Source organism: Megalops cyprinoides, chromosome 3 (assembly GCF_013368585.1).
Source record: "Megalops cyprinoides isolate fMegCyp1 chromosome 3, fMegCyp1.pri, whole genome shotgun sequence".
NCBI lineage: Eukaryota > Metazoa > Chordata > Actinopteri > Elopiformes > Megalopidae > Megalops > Megalops cyprinoides.
Window position 1 is genome coordinate 28,380,445 of NC_050585.1, and position 14,194 is coordinate 28,394,638.

Below are 14,194 nucleotides of genomic sequence, written 5' to 3' on the forward strand. Positions count from 1 at the left end.
AAAGAAATTCAGTCTGCAGAATTTGTCAACTGACAACTAAAACTTAAACCAAAGTGTTTTTGACAAACATGGTTGTGTCCTCACAACTTTTTACAAAAGGGACAGCACTAACTAGGTTAAATATTCCCACTGTGTGTAGATTCACTAGTTAACACAGTCTCCAGAAGTTCATTTTAAGGAAATTTTCTGTGTATGCAATAATGCATATGATCTCCAGACATCATATAATTCTGGTCTGTAAGAAACACAGAGGAAAAACATGTTAAAAGCAAAATGTTTTCTCTCTATGCATTGCTTGGAAACATAAACGTTCATACAAATTTCTTTCACGGCATGCATTCTTGTGTAAACTTAAAACATCACACACCTGAAGGTTTAGGATTTATTAAACATACCAAACTGACAATGCATTACAGCAGTCAAATACAAAAAGTCATTTTTGTTGTTACCAAGGCCAAAACTGTAACAGAGAGCCACAACATTGTGGCAGAGCAGTTGTCCAAGTTGACTCCTCATACCAATTTAGGGGTTCAGGTAGACAGACATCAAAAAGAAAGGTTTTTTGACTGTGGGAAGATGAAACAATGCCACAACGTGTTTACCATGTTGATCTATAAACCCAAAAAGGTGTTTGAACACAGTATGAAGGCAGGCTCTCATACCTTTTAATCAGCCTCACTATTGTGCAAAAAAAATATACAGAGGCCATAGAACTCCCTGCACATGTGGAGCAGCAGTGATCTTTAGGAGTGGTTTCATTCTCAAACAAAAAGAGGTGTACAGTTTATTTATGCTTGTTAATTGAAAGGCGCTAATAACTCAGTCCGTAACTGACTATCAGAGTGGAGCTGGAAGTATGCAGAAACCAGACAAGCAAGACGTAAAGTGATCATCATTAGAACCAGTCGACCCTCAGAGAAGTGAAACTATCCTTATGAGGGTTTCATTAGTGTTCAGTTAGGCTGCACAACAAAGCTAAAGTCATGTAGGCCCACCAAACCTGCATGCTGTGATCAGCTCTTGCAGACACCCCCAAATGTGCACACCAATACCAGAGAGAGGCACAGAATTACATGGACCTTGAAAGAAATACAAATGAACATGCGTGAATCAGTCTGACTTCGTGTTTATTTTTGTGTCTTTGACAGCATTACTCTGGAGCGTTTCACAGCTGCCTTGGGGAGAACCAAACACCCCATTGCCAGAAGAACCAAAGGCATGCCAATCATCACCGTCATCACGTACACATATAATGACAGTATTGAAATGACTAGCCTCCCACCTCTCCAAAAATCTCTTATAATTGGCATGTCAGCATGTCAGATCATTGGTGGGTCTAAAGTAAACTGCGGAACCTGTGAGGCACCACAGCTTTGTGCCAAGTGCAATGGCCTGACTGAAAGAGGAGCCTCTAGTCTCAAGTGAAATTCACAATCCTTTGAAACTAAATTTCCCCATCTTCTTGTGCCAACAGCATGTGCCTTTTAATAGTTAATCCGATGTGAGTCATGAAACCGAGAAACAACTTGATTACAAATCAAAACTCAGTCAGGCCATTGGGCAACATTTCTCTGGTTCTGCTTTTTACTTCCATAGCCCTCTGACAGAAGGCTTACAGCTCTGATATGGAGGGCGTGGCCGTTTGAGCTGGGGCTGTGGCCTACCAGGGCAGGATTGGTCGGATGCGTTTGACGTGTTAGTTGCTCTATTCGGTTCGTGGCCCTTTGCATGTATTGAAGGAGGGAAGCGAGAGGCCTGTCGCAACAGCCCACTTCAGCGCACAGCAAAACCTTGCCAGTGCAGAACAGTGGAAACATACGGGCACAAGTTCATGTTTGACAGGAGGGAAGGGGGAGGGGGGACGCACACCTCCCCTATCTCATGAAGTTGCCGCCCCCGATCTCTCTCTTGTAGCGGTTGGTGAGGTGGTCTGCTTGCAGGGTGAGCTTGGACAGGACCCCGAACAGCCCGCGCAGGTGATAGTGGAACTGGCTCTCCAGGTCTGAGGTGTCCTCAGCGGGCACCCCGCCGCCCCCCTTCGGCTCATCCTCCTCCTGCTTGACGGCCATCTCGAGGAAGCTGGGCCCCCCGTTCACCTCCCTCTTCAGCAGGCCCCACTCCATGTCGTTCTTGATGGACTTGAGCAGCAGGTAGTGCTCGTACATGTCCCTCTGCTTGCCAGAGTAGGAGTCGTCGATGTTGTTGTTGTTGAGTGCCGGTGCCTGACTGTCCTGGTCCTCCAAGGGGACGTCACGCAAAAGGCTGGGCACCATGATGGTCTCGTCCATGTTGTTGGCGGCAGCCAGGAAGCGGTTCATTACATTGAGGAGGGAGTGCTTGTGGCCAGAGAACTCACTGTTGATCTGCATCATGGTGGATTTTCAGGTAGACTTGGCTAGGCTGGGAACTTGATGTCAGGACAGATGGCTTCAAAAAAGGTTGACTGTTGGAGACCTGCAGAGTTAAGGGGAATGGGATGTGGGTTTAATCTACCATCTTTGTAGAAATGCCACATGTTCTAGATTAGGGAAACTGGTGTCTTGTTTCAATGCATGACTAGAGTTCAGGAGAACAAGAGAAATGTCAGGCTTTCAGCTTGCATGGTAGGCAAAGCGCTCCATCAGCGACTGATACAAGAAGATTGCAACTAGGAACTATACAAGCCCTTTGTCACCTGTACTTGGCTGGATTCTACGAATACAGAAATATATATTTAATAAAATAAAATATATTATATAACAATCTGTCTATAAAAATCATTTCAGTACTAAAGTATACTGAGTGTGCATTTTAGACAACCGCTTGGGTATGAAAGAGTCTACGATTTTACGGTTGGTTTTAGTTTTAAGACCAAACGCACAAATAAGGCCATGATTTCAAATCGCAATTCATACAATGAATAAAGCAGAGAGGACAACTCAAAGCTGCGACCAAGGATGCCGCTTTCAAATTATCGACAGGGCTTAAACGCTTATCTTACCGATACGTCATTCGGCTTATCCGTCGTACGCCCTCGAATTAGTGAGTCAAATAGTCATGACAGACAATGAAAGAGAAGTACATTTTATTTCACTTCATATCATGACGTCGCAATCTCCCAAAAAGTAAATGCCTTAGTCACACCGAGCTGCTGATTTGAACCGGCATAGGTGGGACCCGAATCTGGAAGCTGATAACTCGCTTCCTAGCAACAATAGCCTCTTTATTACACGTTATTCTATTTCCTGGTCAGACAGGCAGCGGTGAAACAGAGAACACGTACCAACGACGATACGGTTGCTTTTAACAGCTCATCGCAAGAGAAGTTACTAACCTTAATGCGTCTAGGATTCACGCAAAATTGCTCCAAGACAATCCCAAAGGAAACAGGCGGATTTTGTGCTGTGTCCGCTCCTACACCCCACACATGCTACAACAGCTCCCAGCAAATGTCTGCAGGAGACACTCTGGTATTTATACAGGACGTCGGGTGCAAAAAAAGACCCGCCCACTCTGAAATTCTCCCCAGCTTCCGAAACCCTAACGCCGGCACACCGCCCTCGTTTGATTGGATTGAGCGCGATGGCGACCAATTACAGAACAGTCGGTCCTCCGGTCGAATGACATACTAATACTTCAGAGGTCTGTCCGCATGAACACCGCCCTTACTCCTTTGGAATGAATTAATGTCACGCTTTTGTTACTAGTTTTGAGAAACACTTATATTCTTCTGGCGCGCAAACAAATGCTAGTGTGTTTCGACTATCAAATCTTGACAGTTGGTTAGCCTATAGCTGTAGTTCACAAAATTTGTCCATTCATCTTGTTGCAATGCAACACCGAACTGTCCATAATTATCATGTAGGCTAGTGTAGTCAAACTGGCTAACACACATCACACTTTCTTATGCAAGCCTTACCTGATGATTAATGATGCACAAAAGTCGCACGCGTCGTAGCGACGCTAAGAGGTACTTTACAATTCTGGTTGTCTGCGTCGGGAAGCTAAATGTGAATTACGAACATGCAAACAGACAGTTTATGTTGGTTATTTATTTATTTATTTATTTTTACAGCGCTGATATGTCTGTTTCAGGGCCAAATGATTCTGTCAGCGCTAAAACTGAAAAAGATTCTCCTCTCTTCTCGCTAAAACCGATTACATCAAAGGTCATTTGCACCATTGGATGTGGTCCACACCCGCGTTGGTTCTCTCCGACAGCAAGCCAGCTGGCAGTAGGCTACTATCCTGTATTGCGACAAACTGCCTAATTGTTTGTAGGGACTGTTCTCCTTTGGGAACTAGTAACAGTTACAATTGACTTTTTGCTTACCAGGCTGCAGCGCTGTAGAACTCCTTTTGTGATAATCCATTTGAAAACAACCACTATGGAAGTAATTTATGTTGCTGCGCAAAGCGAGCACGCATAGGGGTTGTTAATAATTGATAGACTAGTGCCACCTGGTGGAGAGTTGTCACGGTCTCTGGAGCGGCCTCTTCCGGTGTTACAGCTGGAATAGCGGAGGAGTTAGGCTGGTTTGAAGATGCTTCAGGACTTTCACGGTTTAAGATTTAGTGTCGTTTATCCACCTCCAGCCTAGCAAATAATAACGTTGTTTAAAGAAATATTGTGTACATATTGTATTATGTCAGCAGTTGCAAGGTTGTGTCATATGGGCTTCCTTTTGTGTGGCTTTGTATTTATGAGATGAGATCTCAGCCTGATCCCCCACCATTAATTGTTTCGTCCTCTAGAGACTGGCTATTTGTTTTTTTTTGTTTGGTTTTTTTTCCCCAAGAACGGAAAATCTGAGTCTGACCTTTAGAACAGTAATGGAACATTGGAGGACCGTAAAGGCTGTAGGCATTTCTTTTGCTAAGAAATGGCCTTGCTGTCTTTTACAGAACACTTTGGATTCTAATTAAATGAGTGAAATGAATGTGTTACTGCTTACTTAGGCATGCGGAGTCAATTGTGATGAGCCAGTTTAATTTCACTACTCTCGTGTGTTTAATACGATCTATTCAAATACGTCTCAACTGGTCCTTCTGTTGCACTGTATGTGCTTTTGAAGGCAGCAATTATCCGTTGTGTTTCGCAAAGACCGTTGCACCAGTGCTTTTCACATGGTTTCACGGGGAAACCAGCATTGCCGTTATTAGCGACCCTGTACACCAACACCTTTATCTAGTACCGTACCCTCTACACTGGTACCTGTACCTAGTAATCCTGCGCAACAAACCAAACAAACATATTTTATGAGTTTTTCCATTCGGCCCTTCACCATTTCTGTAAGGAAGCAGGCTTTGATTTTGGAGTCTCGTTTGGCTTTCTCCTGTTGAACGATTGTGCGCCCTTGACTTCTGCACGAGTGCACAAATAGGCAACAAATGCGTTGCATTTATTCAGCTGATTTCAGCTATTTCAAGAGGATGCATCTTGCTGCAGAATTCATTTCAAAACTTTATACGTTAAAGGGCCACTTTCTATCCTGATGTGAGGTATGGTTAATGCACAACACATTGAATAATGTTAAAGCAAATTGGCAACCGCACAATTCAAATTCTTCTAAAAGGAGAGAGATTACTTTCAACCTTTCAACCCTACTTTCAACCAAGTCTGGTTAGTTACTGCCAAGGCAGCCAGGTGCAATGAATGATACGTCAGCAGAATTCTTCTTGGCAGAGCAACCAAGTGTTACACCAGTCCTTGATTATCTTACATTCCATTTATGACCATGCTCTGTCTCTTTCCCTCCTATATTCCCCCGGGTACTGCACGCCCAGCCTAGCCTCCAGGTACCAAGAGGTTAGCATGAACAGCTCTCAAGAGTTTCTATTCTCCTGTTTTCTTTTCCACTTTTTCTGGAGCACTTGAGAACTTCCTTTTGCTTGGATCAAGGAGTAAGTTTCCTGCCTTTCCAGGTTGGCCTGAGTTTCCTCATTTTTCAGTTCCTTCTGGAAAACAGACTCCGTCCAGGGCTTTGTGGCAATAAAACCATAGAAACTATGCTATAAAAAATACATTTATTTTAACGTAGGTCTGCTGTCAGGATGATCAGTTTTAATCACACCAGTTTCCATGGCTGAGCCTCCTGTCTCAATAACTATCTTGGTGTGAATTATCATGGTTTCCTCATGGCAGCTGCAATTTTCTACCCACTGCTTCGGTGCCTTGGTAAGAGTACAATGTGTGCTTAATTTAGCACAATACAACACCAGAAAACACTGAATAAATAAGAATGAAGTCTGGTAGATAGAGAATAGGCATATGGCAAAAGACATGAAACTCTACTACAAATACGGTTTTAAAACTTGCAATTTGTCTTTAACATTGGACCAGAATTGACTTAAGTCTTATGTGCATCTTCCATGCTTTAGATTTTTTTGAGCTGTACCCTTACAGTACATAAGTTTAATTTGGTGATCATCTACATTATCCATCTTGTGTCTGTGCATTGATAGGAAAATCATTGATTAGTCTTGTTGCTGATGCCTTAATATTAAGGAATAACACATATTGCTCCATTATAGTGGCTGTTGGATAACAAAAAGTAACCTACAGGCAATTACTGGCCATAATATTAGCATTATTTCCAGTGAATCAGGTGCTCTTGAAATTGTCATGCATTATAGTACTATGACAAAACCTTTGCAACACTATACTGTGCTGTACTGTGAGTACCAAGTTATTTGTTTATTATATAATTATTTCATAATGCATTGAATGTGTCATAATTAAAGTTGAGAATTTTCTGGATCTGTTACCAAATTGCAAAAGAATGCACTCTGTGGTGCAAACACTTCATTAATACCACTGCGGAGCCATTTTAAACACCAAATTTTCTTGAGCTGGGAATATAGCCAAAGAACTGTCTGAACCATTCTTGACATGTTCCGGTTACCACTACTGTGTCCAGCTCGTCTAATCACAAATATGGAGTGGGATAAGCCCGTTTCTGAAAGCAGAGCTAGCTCTGGAACAGAATCAATACAAAAACCACCGAGGCCACTTAGCGTAGTGTGAAACAGCTGCAGTGCAGCTCTGAAGCTGGGGCAGAGATGCTGGAGCCAGTCTGAGGATGCAGCAAGGTGCACCTCTCTGCTCTCGAACCAGGAACTCCCAGATTAAGAAACAGAAAGCCAAGAGCCCTGCTGCTGGCAAATGCACAAAACACCCAAGATAAAAACAACAAAAAACCCCACAGCAAACAAATTAAATGCAGAGATTTCTATAATTGTAAGTTTTATTCCCCCACAAGTATTCTACATGCTGTTTCTGTAAATGAACAAGCTGTTCTAACACTGATCAGTTAAATTTTCCTTTACAGAAACACAAAATGAAAACAGTTTTGGTACAGAGTTGCACGCGCTCTGTTATATTCTCACGTTCAAAGGTACATCAGCATTCACATAAAGATAAAAAAGGAACGTATTACATGGGCATGAGTCCTTTTTCTTCTGCCTGGAAATTCCACGGCCTAGCACGGCAAGGCCCTTCAAGACTTACGCGTTTTGTCTATAAGTACTGAACTTACAAAAGAAAGCTTTCCATTCTACATCTAGATCCTATAATGGAAAATGGCTTCAATAAAAATGTATATTTTGCCCTGTGTAGAGGAGGGAGCTGGGTCTGTGGATCTTTAATGTGGTTTTCCTTTAAGGTATTTGCTAATGGTGGAACACTTCAGGTAGATTAACTGGCACCTTAGCTGAGAGCAATATAGCTTATTAACACTTCTGAAAAACAAGGCCAAAAGAAAGTATTTCAATGCAAAAATGTGACAAAATGAAACTACAGAACGTTGTGGCAGTGATTTGTGAAATTAAAGCAAAGGTGACAGCCATTCTGAAAATACTCCCAGTGACAGCACTCACTCTGACTTATGATTTAGACTGGAGCCAAGAAAGCTGGGGTGAAATATAAATGGCAAGATGATTCATATCAGACAGTGAGACTTCTAGAATGCTGCGAGACTGGCTTAATGGAAAAAAGCCAATAATACAACATAATGGTACCAACATTAAATATAGTGTATGCAAACCCTGGTTCCAACCAGGATCATCTGGGGTCTCTCAAAACTTTGAAAGGTCTGTATTCATTATATTCAGCTGTTTGTTTGATTTCTCCATTTGAGTCTTTTAAAACAATACCAAATTTCTAAGTAATACACACTACAGAATAAAACTGGACCTCTTATTGTGTGTATTGTCACATGTTTTTCTCTCCCTAAGAAAAGTATGTCTTACAAGGCAGCTGTGGAGTTTTCTACATAAAACACCTAAAAACGTATATTAAAGAAAAAACAACTACAAGTCTGGGTTCCCTTTAATCCACCTTCCATTAGGAGCATGCCGCAAAATCCATCTGTATTCTGCAGAAATGGAAAATGGCATTACATTACAAAGCTGGTCTTAAAATAAGCCATACCTAATAAGGACATTTAAAAGTCAATCTCTATAGCATATGCAAATCCATATAAAGCATTGGCATTCTAACCCATAATGCTTGGGCTTTCTTTGGATAACAGTGTGCATTTAGATGAATACATTTCCATCCATAGTTATAATATAGTCTTAGAAAAATCTAAACTACCTCTGACCAAATCTGGTTATCTTACCGCTAAGGCCATCATGAGGTGATACCTACGTCAGCACCACTAGACCATCTCATACTGGTTATTGGTGATGTGCCGGGACAAACAGCAGGCCAGGAAAACTCCAATGAGCTGAGCAGGAAATTTAACAGTTCAGGATTTTTTTTGTTATAATAAGAATCACATTCATGACATGTCATCTTAGTTTAACGATCTCCTCCTTAATGTGAATTTCCCCAATCCACCATTATTCCTTGCATTTTGAATTTTTCAGTAGTGCTTTACTTAAATTGTCATTTGTCATTATGATCCTTCACAAAGCTTTGCTTCTAAAGAGGATCCTAGCCTTTTACCCAATACTCTGCCACATTTTGCTCTTTTTTACCTGGAAGAAAGCTATTCCAAAGGAGATGCCAGCAATGATTCCTAGATTGGACTCCATCACGGAAGTCACCAGGGAGAAGCAGCCCTGGAATATGAATTAGGAATATGAAAGGAAACATGAATTAAATCAAATCCAATCTCCCAGATTTGAAAGCAGCATTATCATTACATTAACTGTGTGGGATGTTTCTCAATTACATTTTTAGATTTTTGGGCATTGTAATTATGGCAACGGAAGGAAATTATGGAAACAGGAGGAAAAGCAATGCAGTACATGTACTGCACTTTTCTACATGTTAAATTACCACTCTGTATTCAATGCTATTTGCACTGGGGAGGGAGGAGGGGGATGACTGTTTCCACACTGGTTGGGGAGAGGGTTTAGGGATACAGCAACTAAATTCTGAATTTTGGCTATTTTACAAAAAATTAAAATAAAAAAAAGAATAGAGTAGTAAAGTACTAGTGTAGATTCATGCATTAAGTGTTAACAACATTACAGCCAACTTGACATTGTTTCATATTTAGTACCAACATACATTGGTCATTTTATTTACACATCTTAGTTCCTGTGCTGAGGTCGTGCACAGACACATTTGCTGAAGAAAGCATTCCAATCCCACCTGTCTTTCAACTGAAGGACCTGTGCTTGAGGTAATTCTACCAAATAATGATACAGAAATCCAGCATGTTGAATATTAATTTGTAAATGTATATTACTTGTAAATTTAATTCTATTTTTTTCTTCACATAAGCAGATTAAACACTACATAATCCATTACCTTTATTGTCTGGTTTACTTTATCAATGTCTGCTTGACTGACTGAACACTAACTAGCTGCTCAGGACACACAAGCCAGCAGTGCACACCTTAACCAGCACCACCTCTTTGCCAAAACAAAAACCCAGAAAGAATGGACAGAAAGTAAACCCAATTTTGAGAGACTGGAGATCGGGATGTCAAGTAAAACATTCTGTGGATGCTACAACAGCTGTGTGAACAGGTGTTCAGCCATACTCAGTCCTGACGTGACAGACTTACCACATTGTACACCTCTTTGCCAGCTTTGTCCAGGTCTTTCAGGACTTGGGTGGTGCAGTTGGCGTTTTCCTTGCAGCAGCTTGCGGGGATGCCATTCTCTTTGAAGTAGTCTGTGCTCGACCACTCTGTGTAGTTCCTCATACCACAGCACTTTAGCTGTACACGACGTGACACATACAGCATTTACACATATTATCAGAAGGTGGCACACTTTTCAACAGAATGGAGTTGTTTTAGTCATCAGTTACTCCATTAATGAGCTTTGGGACTCACATGATTGTGCTTGACAAGCCACAGAGGTGGAGCAACTGACACATGAACCGAGCTCTCTCTGAATGCTTGTGCATACCGGAACATTCTTTAACTATACATTTTTAATCAAACCTGTAAGCCAGTTGAAGGTTACACAGAGCGCATGGTCTGTTCCTTGTTCATACAGCTGTGTTATAGCAGAACCTTTCTGACAGCAGCCAAACAGCTGATGCAATGTTATTTTTGAAGATCAACTTCAACTCTGATTTTCTAACTGGAAATGTGAAAAAAATCTTTCTGGTATGGGTGTAGGATGCAATAAGCAATATGTTTGCAACAAATAAAATAGTAAAGAAATAGACTGCCTTTTTCCCTACTCCTACAGAAAAGCTAAAATTTTAAGGGAATTTCAGTCCATTTTAATATTTGAATCCCCTCCTCAAAACAAACCCCTTGCAATGAAGTAAATGCAAAAAGTTCAATGCTTTATTATTTATTAATAATGGTAATACCATCATTACTACTAATTATAATGAAAATATCAGACTAAAAAATGTACAATTTAGTGCAAAGATGTAAGATAAACATCATACATACTAAACCGTCATGCATATAAAATTATTTTTCAGAAAACAGCATTTTCAGGGCATACTGTCACTTGTCTGAACTAACACATAAAGGGAATGCCACAAGGCAGCAATGCATTCCAAGGCAAGACAGCAAATATAAATCACTTACAGTTCTCTGGATGGCGTCCACTGCTTGGCTCCTGGTGCTGGTGCCATTGTAGGTCTGAATAGCATCTTGGTAGGTGTCAGCCAATATGGCCTTTATCTGAAAGGCAATAAGACAGTCCATTAAGTCAGCTTAATCATGACTAAATCCACTTAATGGTGTGATTTAAATACAAAACACAACATTCAGAACAGCAATGTTAAAAGGAACAAGTCAAAATGACATTTTTGAAATGCTTATACCTCGTGTCGGAAGAGGAAGCCGGAGATGCCTGCCACAAGTTCAGCTAGAAACACCAGGGTCAGGAACATTGCATACTGGAAAAAGCAAATGAGGATACTTTCAGAGCTGCACATTTGCTGGGCTCTTGATACCATCCATTAGGAACTCAGAGTTTGGGCCCCTATCAATTCAGAGATAGCATCCTGGTAGAGTGGTAAGAAACAGAGCTTGTTACTCAAAGGTTTGAGTCCTGCTGTTGTGTACCCCTGGGGAAAGTACTTAACCTGAACTAATTCAGTGAATATCCAGCTGCATAAATGGATAAACATGCAAAAGTTGTAAATGATGTGGCTCTGGATAAGAGCATCTGCTAAGCAAATACAATGACAGAATCCATATACTGACGTAAATGCATTTTTTACTCTTTAAAACTGTATTTAATTACTTATTTTCATAACATGACAAAGGCCGAAAATTCGTCTGGCCAAACAGTATAAGTGAGCTCCGTGTTTGTATGTTAAGGAGAAAGCAACATACTGCATAGGTATCTGTCGACTAACCATCTTGAGCATCCAGGGGCTTCCGCGACAGGTAGCGAAGCACCCGAACAGGCCGAAGATGACGATGATAGCGCCGGTTCCGATGAGGACGTAAGGCGCATTGGTGTTCTTTTCTGTTGCTACTGAAAAGTAGGCCTCCAGGTTCACCTTTCCCCATACTCCAACCGCTAGCAGAATGACTCCTGTTAACTGGGTGGAAACAGCACTGGACCCATCACCACAACGTTATCCAAGGCTTCGTCATAAAGAACCTGAAATCTCCAAACTTGTTTCAGCTGCGAACACACTTTTGACTAGTTAGCTGTATGCAGTTCGGAAAACCGTTCAGACGATTCGCTATGCAGCAACATACCGTCATTTTAAAATGTCAGGGTGAGGGCTCTTCCAACAATACTTTACAGATTATCTATTAGTTCTAGCAGTTGCATATGTCACGCCATCTGCAACCTAATGCAAGAATGACTCCGACCTGCCCGAAAGCCATAAACGGCAGAGACGTGAATAATTAGCGACTGCACTGGGGTTTTATCACCACAGACCACATTCCCGTTGACAAACAGTGGGAGAAATAGACTACCTAAGTACAAGAATGCTTGGGAATTTAAAAGTGAAACATTACAGATTGATAGTTAGCAAAACTTACGTTTAAATTTTGTGAATTTTCCACATCAACTGCCTTTTCAAATGCAGTAAACATTATTTACAAACATTTACTTTGAAATGTAGCAAGCTAATTAAACAATATTCCACGCAGATACCTTTCCAATAGCCTCTCTTTAGTGATAACCTTAGCTATTTCATGAGGTAGTTAGCCATTTGTGTATAATCAAGCAAGTAAAATTTTGCTCTTCCTTGGCAAAAATTAAACACCGGTTACCTAGTTCGCTATCAATGATAAACGTTAAATGCATACATGATGCAAAAAATACCCTGCATGTTGCAACCCCAATTTTACAGGCAAAATTTTAATAGCCACCTAGCATGCTAATTTTCTTCAGTGGTTTTTCTGCTAGCCCTTTGTTTCCACGTAGCCAGCTAGCTAGTTTCCAATATATTATGTGACCGCAGACTTACCCAAAATATAAGACTGTACGAAATAAGAAAAGTCTTAAGACACGTTATCACAGGTTTGGTCTGTAGCCTTCTGGAAGGGGAAGGCATCCTGGCGTATTTTTGCGGAGCGTTTATGCGAATTTTCCTTTTCAATAACGTTGGCTAGCTAGGTCCCCTCAACTTTTCAAACAGGTCCTCTAGAAAACTTTTGCAGAGATTAGAGGAGAAAGGAAATTTCGTCACACACTCCCGGTTCACCTTCCGGTGAAAAAATGGGCAAATGCTGATGTGTCCCCAAATGCCCTGGGGATGTCTGCGTAACCTGTAATCACAAGCGCTGATTTTGGACGAACTAACGTAACCTGAATCTTCATCCCACCCCAACCATTTTGTGGATATATCTTAAACGGATTCAGGTTTTTTGTTCAGGCTTAAAAAGGGTCAACTCAGGGTGATCCTAGAAGTATTAGGAGTATTAGTATTAGAATTTACGTATCAACTCATTCCAAGCGCTTCTCCTTGCTACCTTATTTTGATTACGGACCTATGACCATAACAGAGTTGGGCAGCATTACCGTGTGTATCGCTCCAGGGTCGTTATTGGGTTTACCATCCACCAATAAATCCAGACAAGAAGAAGCGTTTTGTAGGGCAATAGACAGAATTAATCTAGGATGCAGCCGCTATGTGAGATGCAAATGCTTTCGGTAAAAAAGTAAAACAAAACAAAATTAGATTAAGACAATAAGAGAAAGTTATACTACTTAGCAGCTTCCAAACTGATACACAGTTAACTGTAGACACGTAGCCTAGCTCTGTATCTAATAGGCTGCAGCGTCTAGCCTACGTAATTATCTATCCATTGACATGGAAAAAATGCAGTCCATTTTAGCAATTGCTTTAAGTTAGTCTGTGTTACAAAATGATGCTAGTCAGCTATCCAAAAATCAAAATAAAGACATCACAAACAACAAAAAGTTAAAACCTGCAATTTCGACCTATCGTAGTGTATTCTATATATTAGGCCTATATTATTATTATGTAATATATATTTTGTCTTTTATTTGTACATAATGTCAAAGTTGTTAATGCTTATAAACAGTACCATAGAGCCTAATCTACTGGAAATAATCAAATATTTGATATTAAACATAACTGAGCGCAAATGAAATTAAATTAGGCTACCTGATGCTGCAAATAAGATGAAACTTTTAATGATTCCAAATATTCTACATAGTCCCTAAATGAGTTAATTCCTTAAAAAGTACCTACCCAGTGAATTTTGGCTGACCGCGACGATGTTGCGACTGACAAATTGCTTAAAGAAAATCTTGGAATACTTGGAGAGATTATAGGCCTATCCCAGTATG

The 14,194-nt window shown here is 40.7% G+C and overlaps 2 protein-coding genes across 3 annotated transcripts; both read right to left on the bottom strand.

Moving 5' to 3' along the window:
- Nucleotides 1–1,110: 1,110 nt before the first annotated feature.
- LOC118774752 (mid1-interacting protein 1-like) lies at nucleotides 1,111–3,420 on the bottom strand. The gene is made up of 2 exons (XM_036524225.1): nucleotides 3,314–3,420; nucleotides 1,111–2,454 (listed from the first exon to the last, which is right to left on the bottom strand). The coding sequence occupies exon 2, from the start codon at nucleotides 2,370–2,372 to the stop codon at nucleotides 1,875–1,877; it is 498 nt and encodes a 165-aa protein (XP_036380118.1). The 5' UTR covers nucleotides 2,373–2,454; nucleotides 3,314–3,420; the 3' UTR covers nucleotides 1,111–1,874.
- A 3,815-nt stretch (nucleotides 3,421–7,235) lies between these two features.
- LOC118775059 (tetraspanin-7-like) lies at nucleotides 7,236–13,028 on the bottom strand. Of its 2 annotated transcripts, none has more exons than XM_036524762.1 (8): nucleotides 12,846–13,028; nucleotides 11,772–11,960; nucleotides 11,232–11,306; nucleotides 10,993–11,088; nucleotides 10,003–10,158; nucleotides 8,962–9,045; nucleotides 8,630–8,708; nucleotides 7,236–8,354 (listed from the first exon to the last, which is right to left on the bottom strand). In XM_036524762.1, the coding sequence occupies exons 1-7, from the start codon at nucleotides 12,930–12,932 to the stop codon at nucleotides 8,640–8,642; spliced, it is 756 nt and encodes a 251-aa protein (XP_036380655.1). In that variant the 5' UTR covers nucleotides 12,933–13,028; the 3' UTR covers nucleotides 7,236–8,354; nucleotides 8,630–8,639. The 2 variants fall into 2 exon arrangements, with proteins under 2 accessions (XP_036380655.1, XP_036380654.1); XM_036524761.1 differs by having other exon boundaries at nucleotides 8,601–8,708.
- Between the last annotated feature and the right edge of the window lie 1,166 nt (nucleotides 13,029–14,194).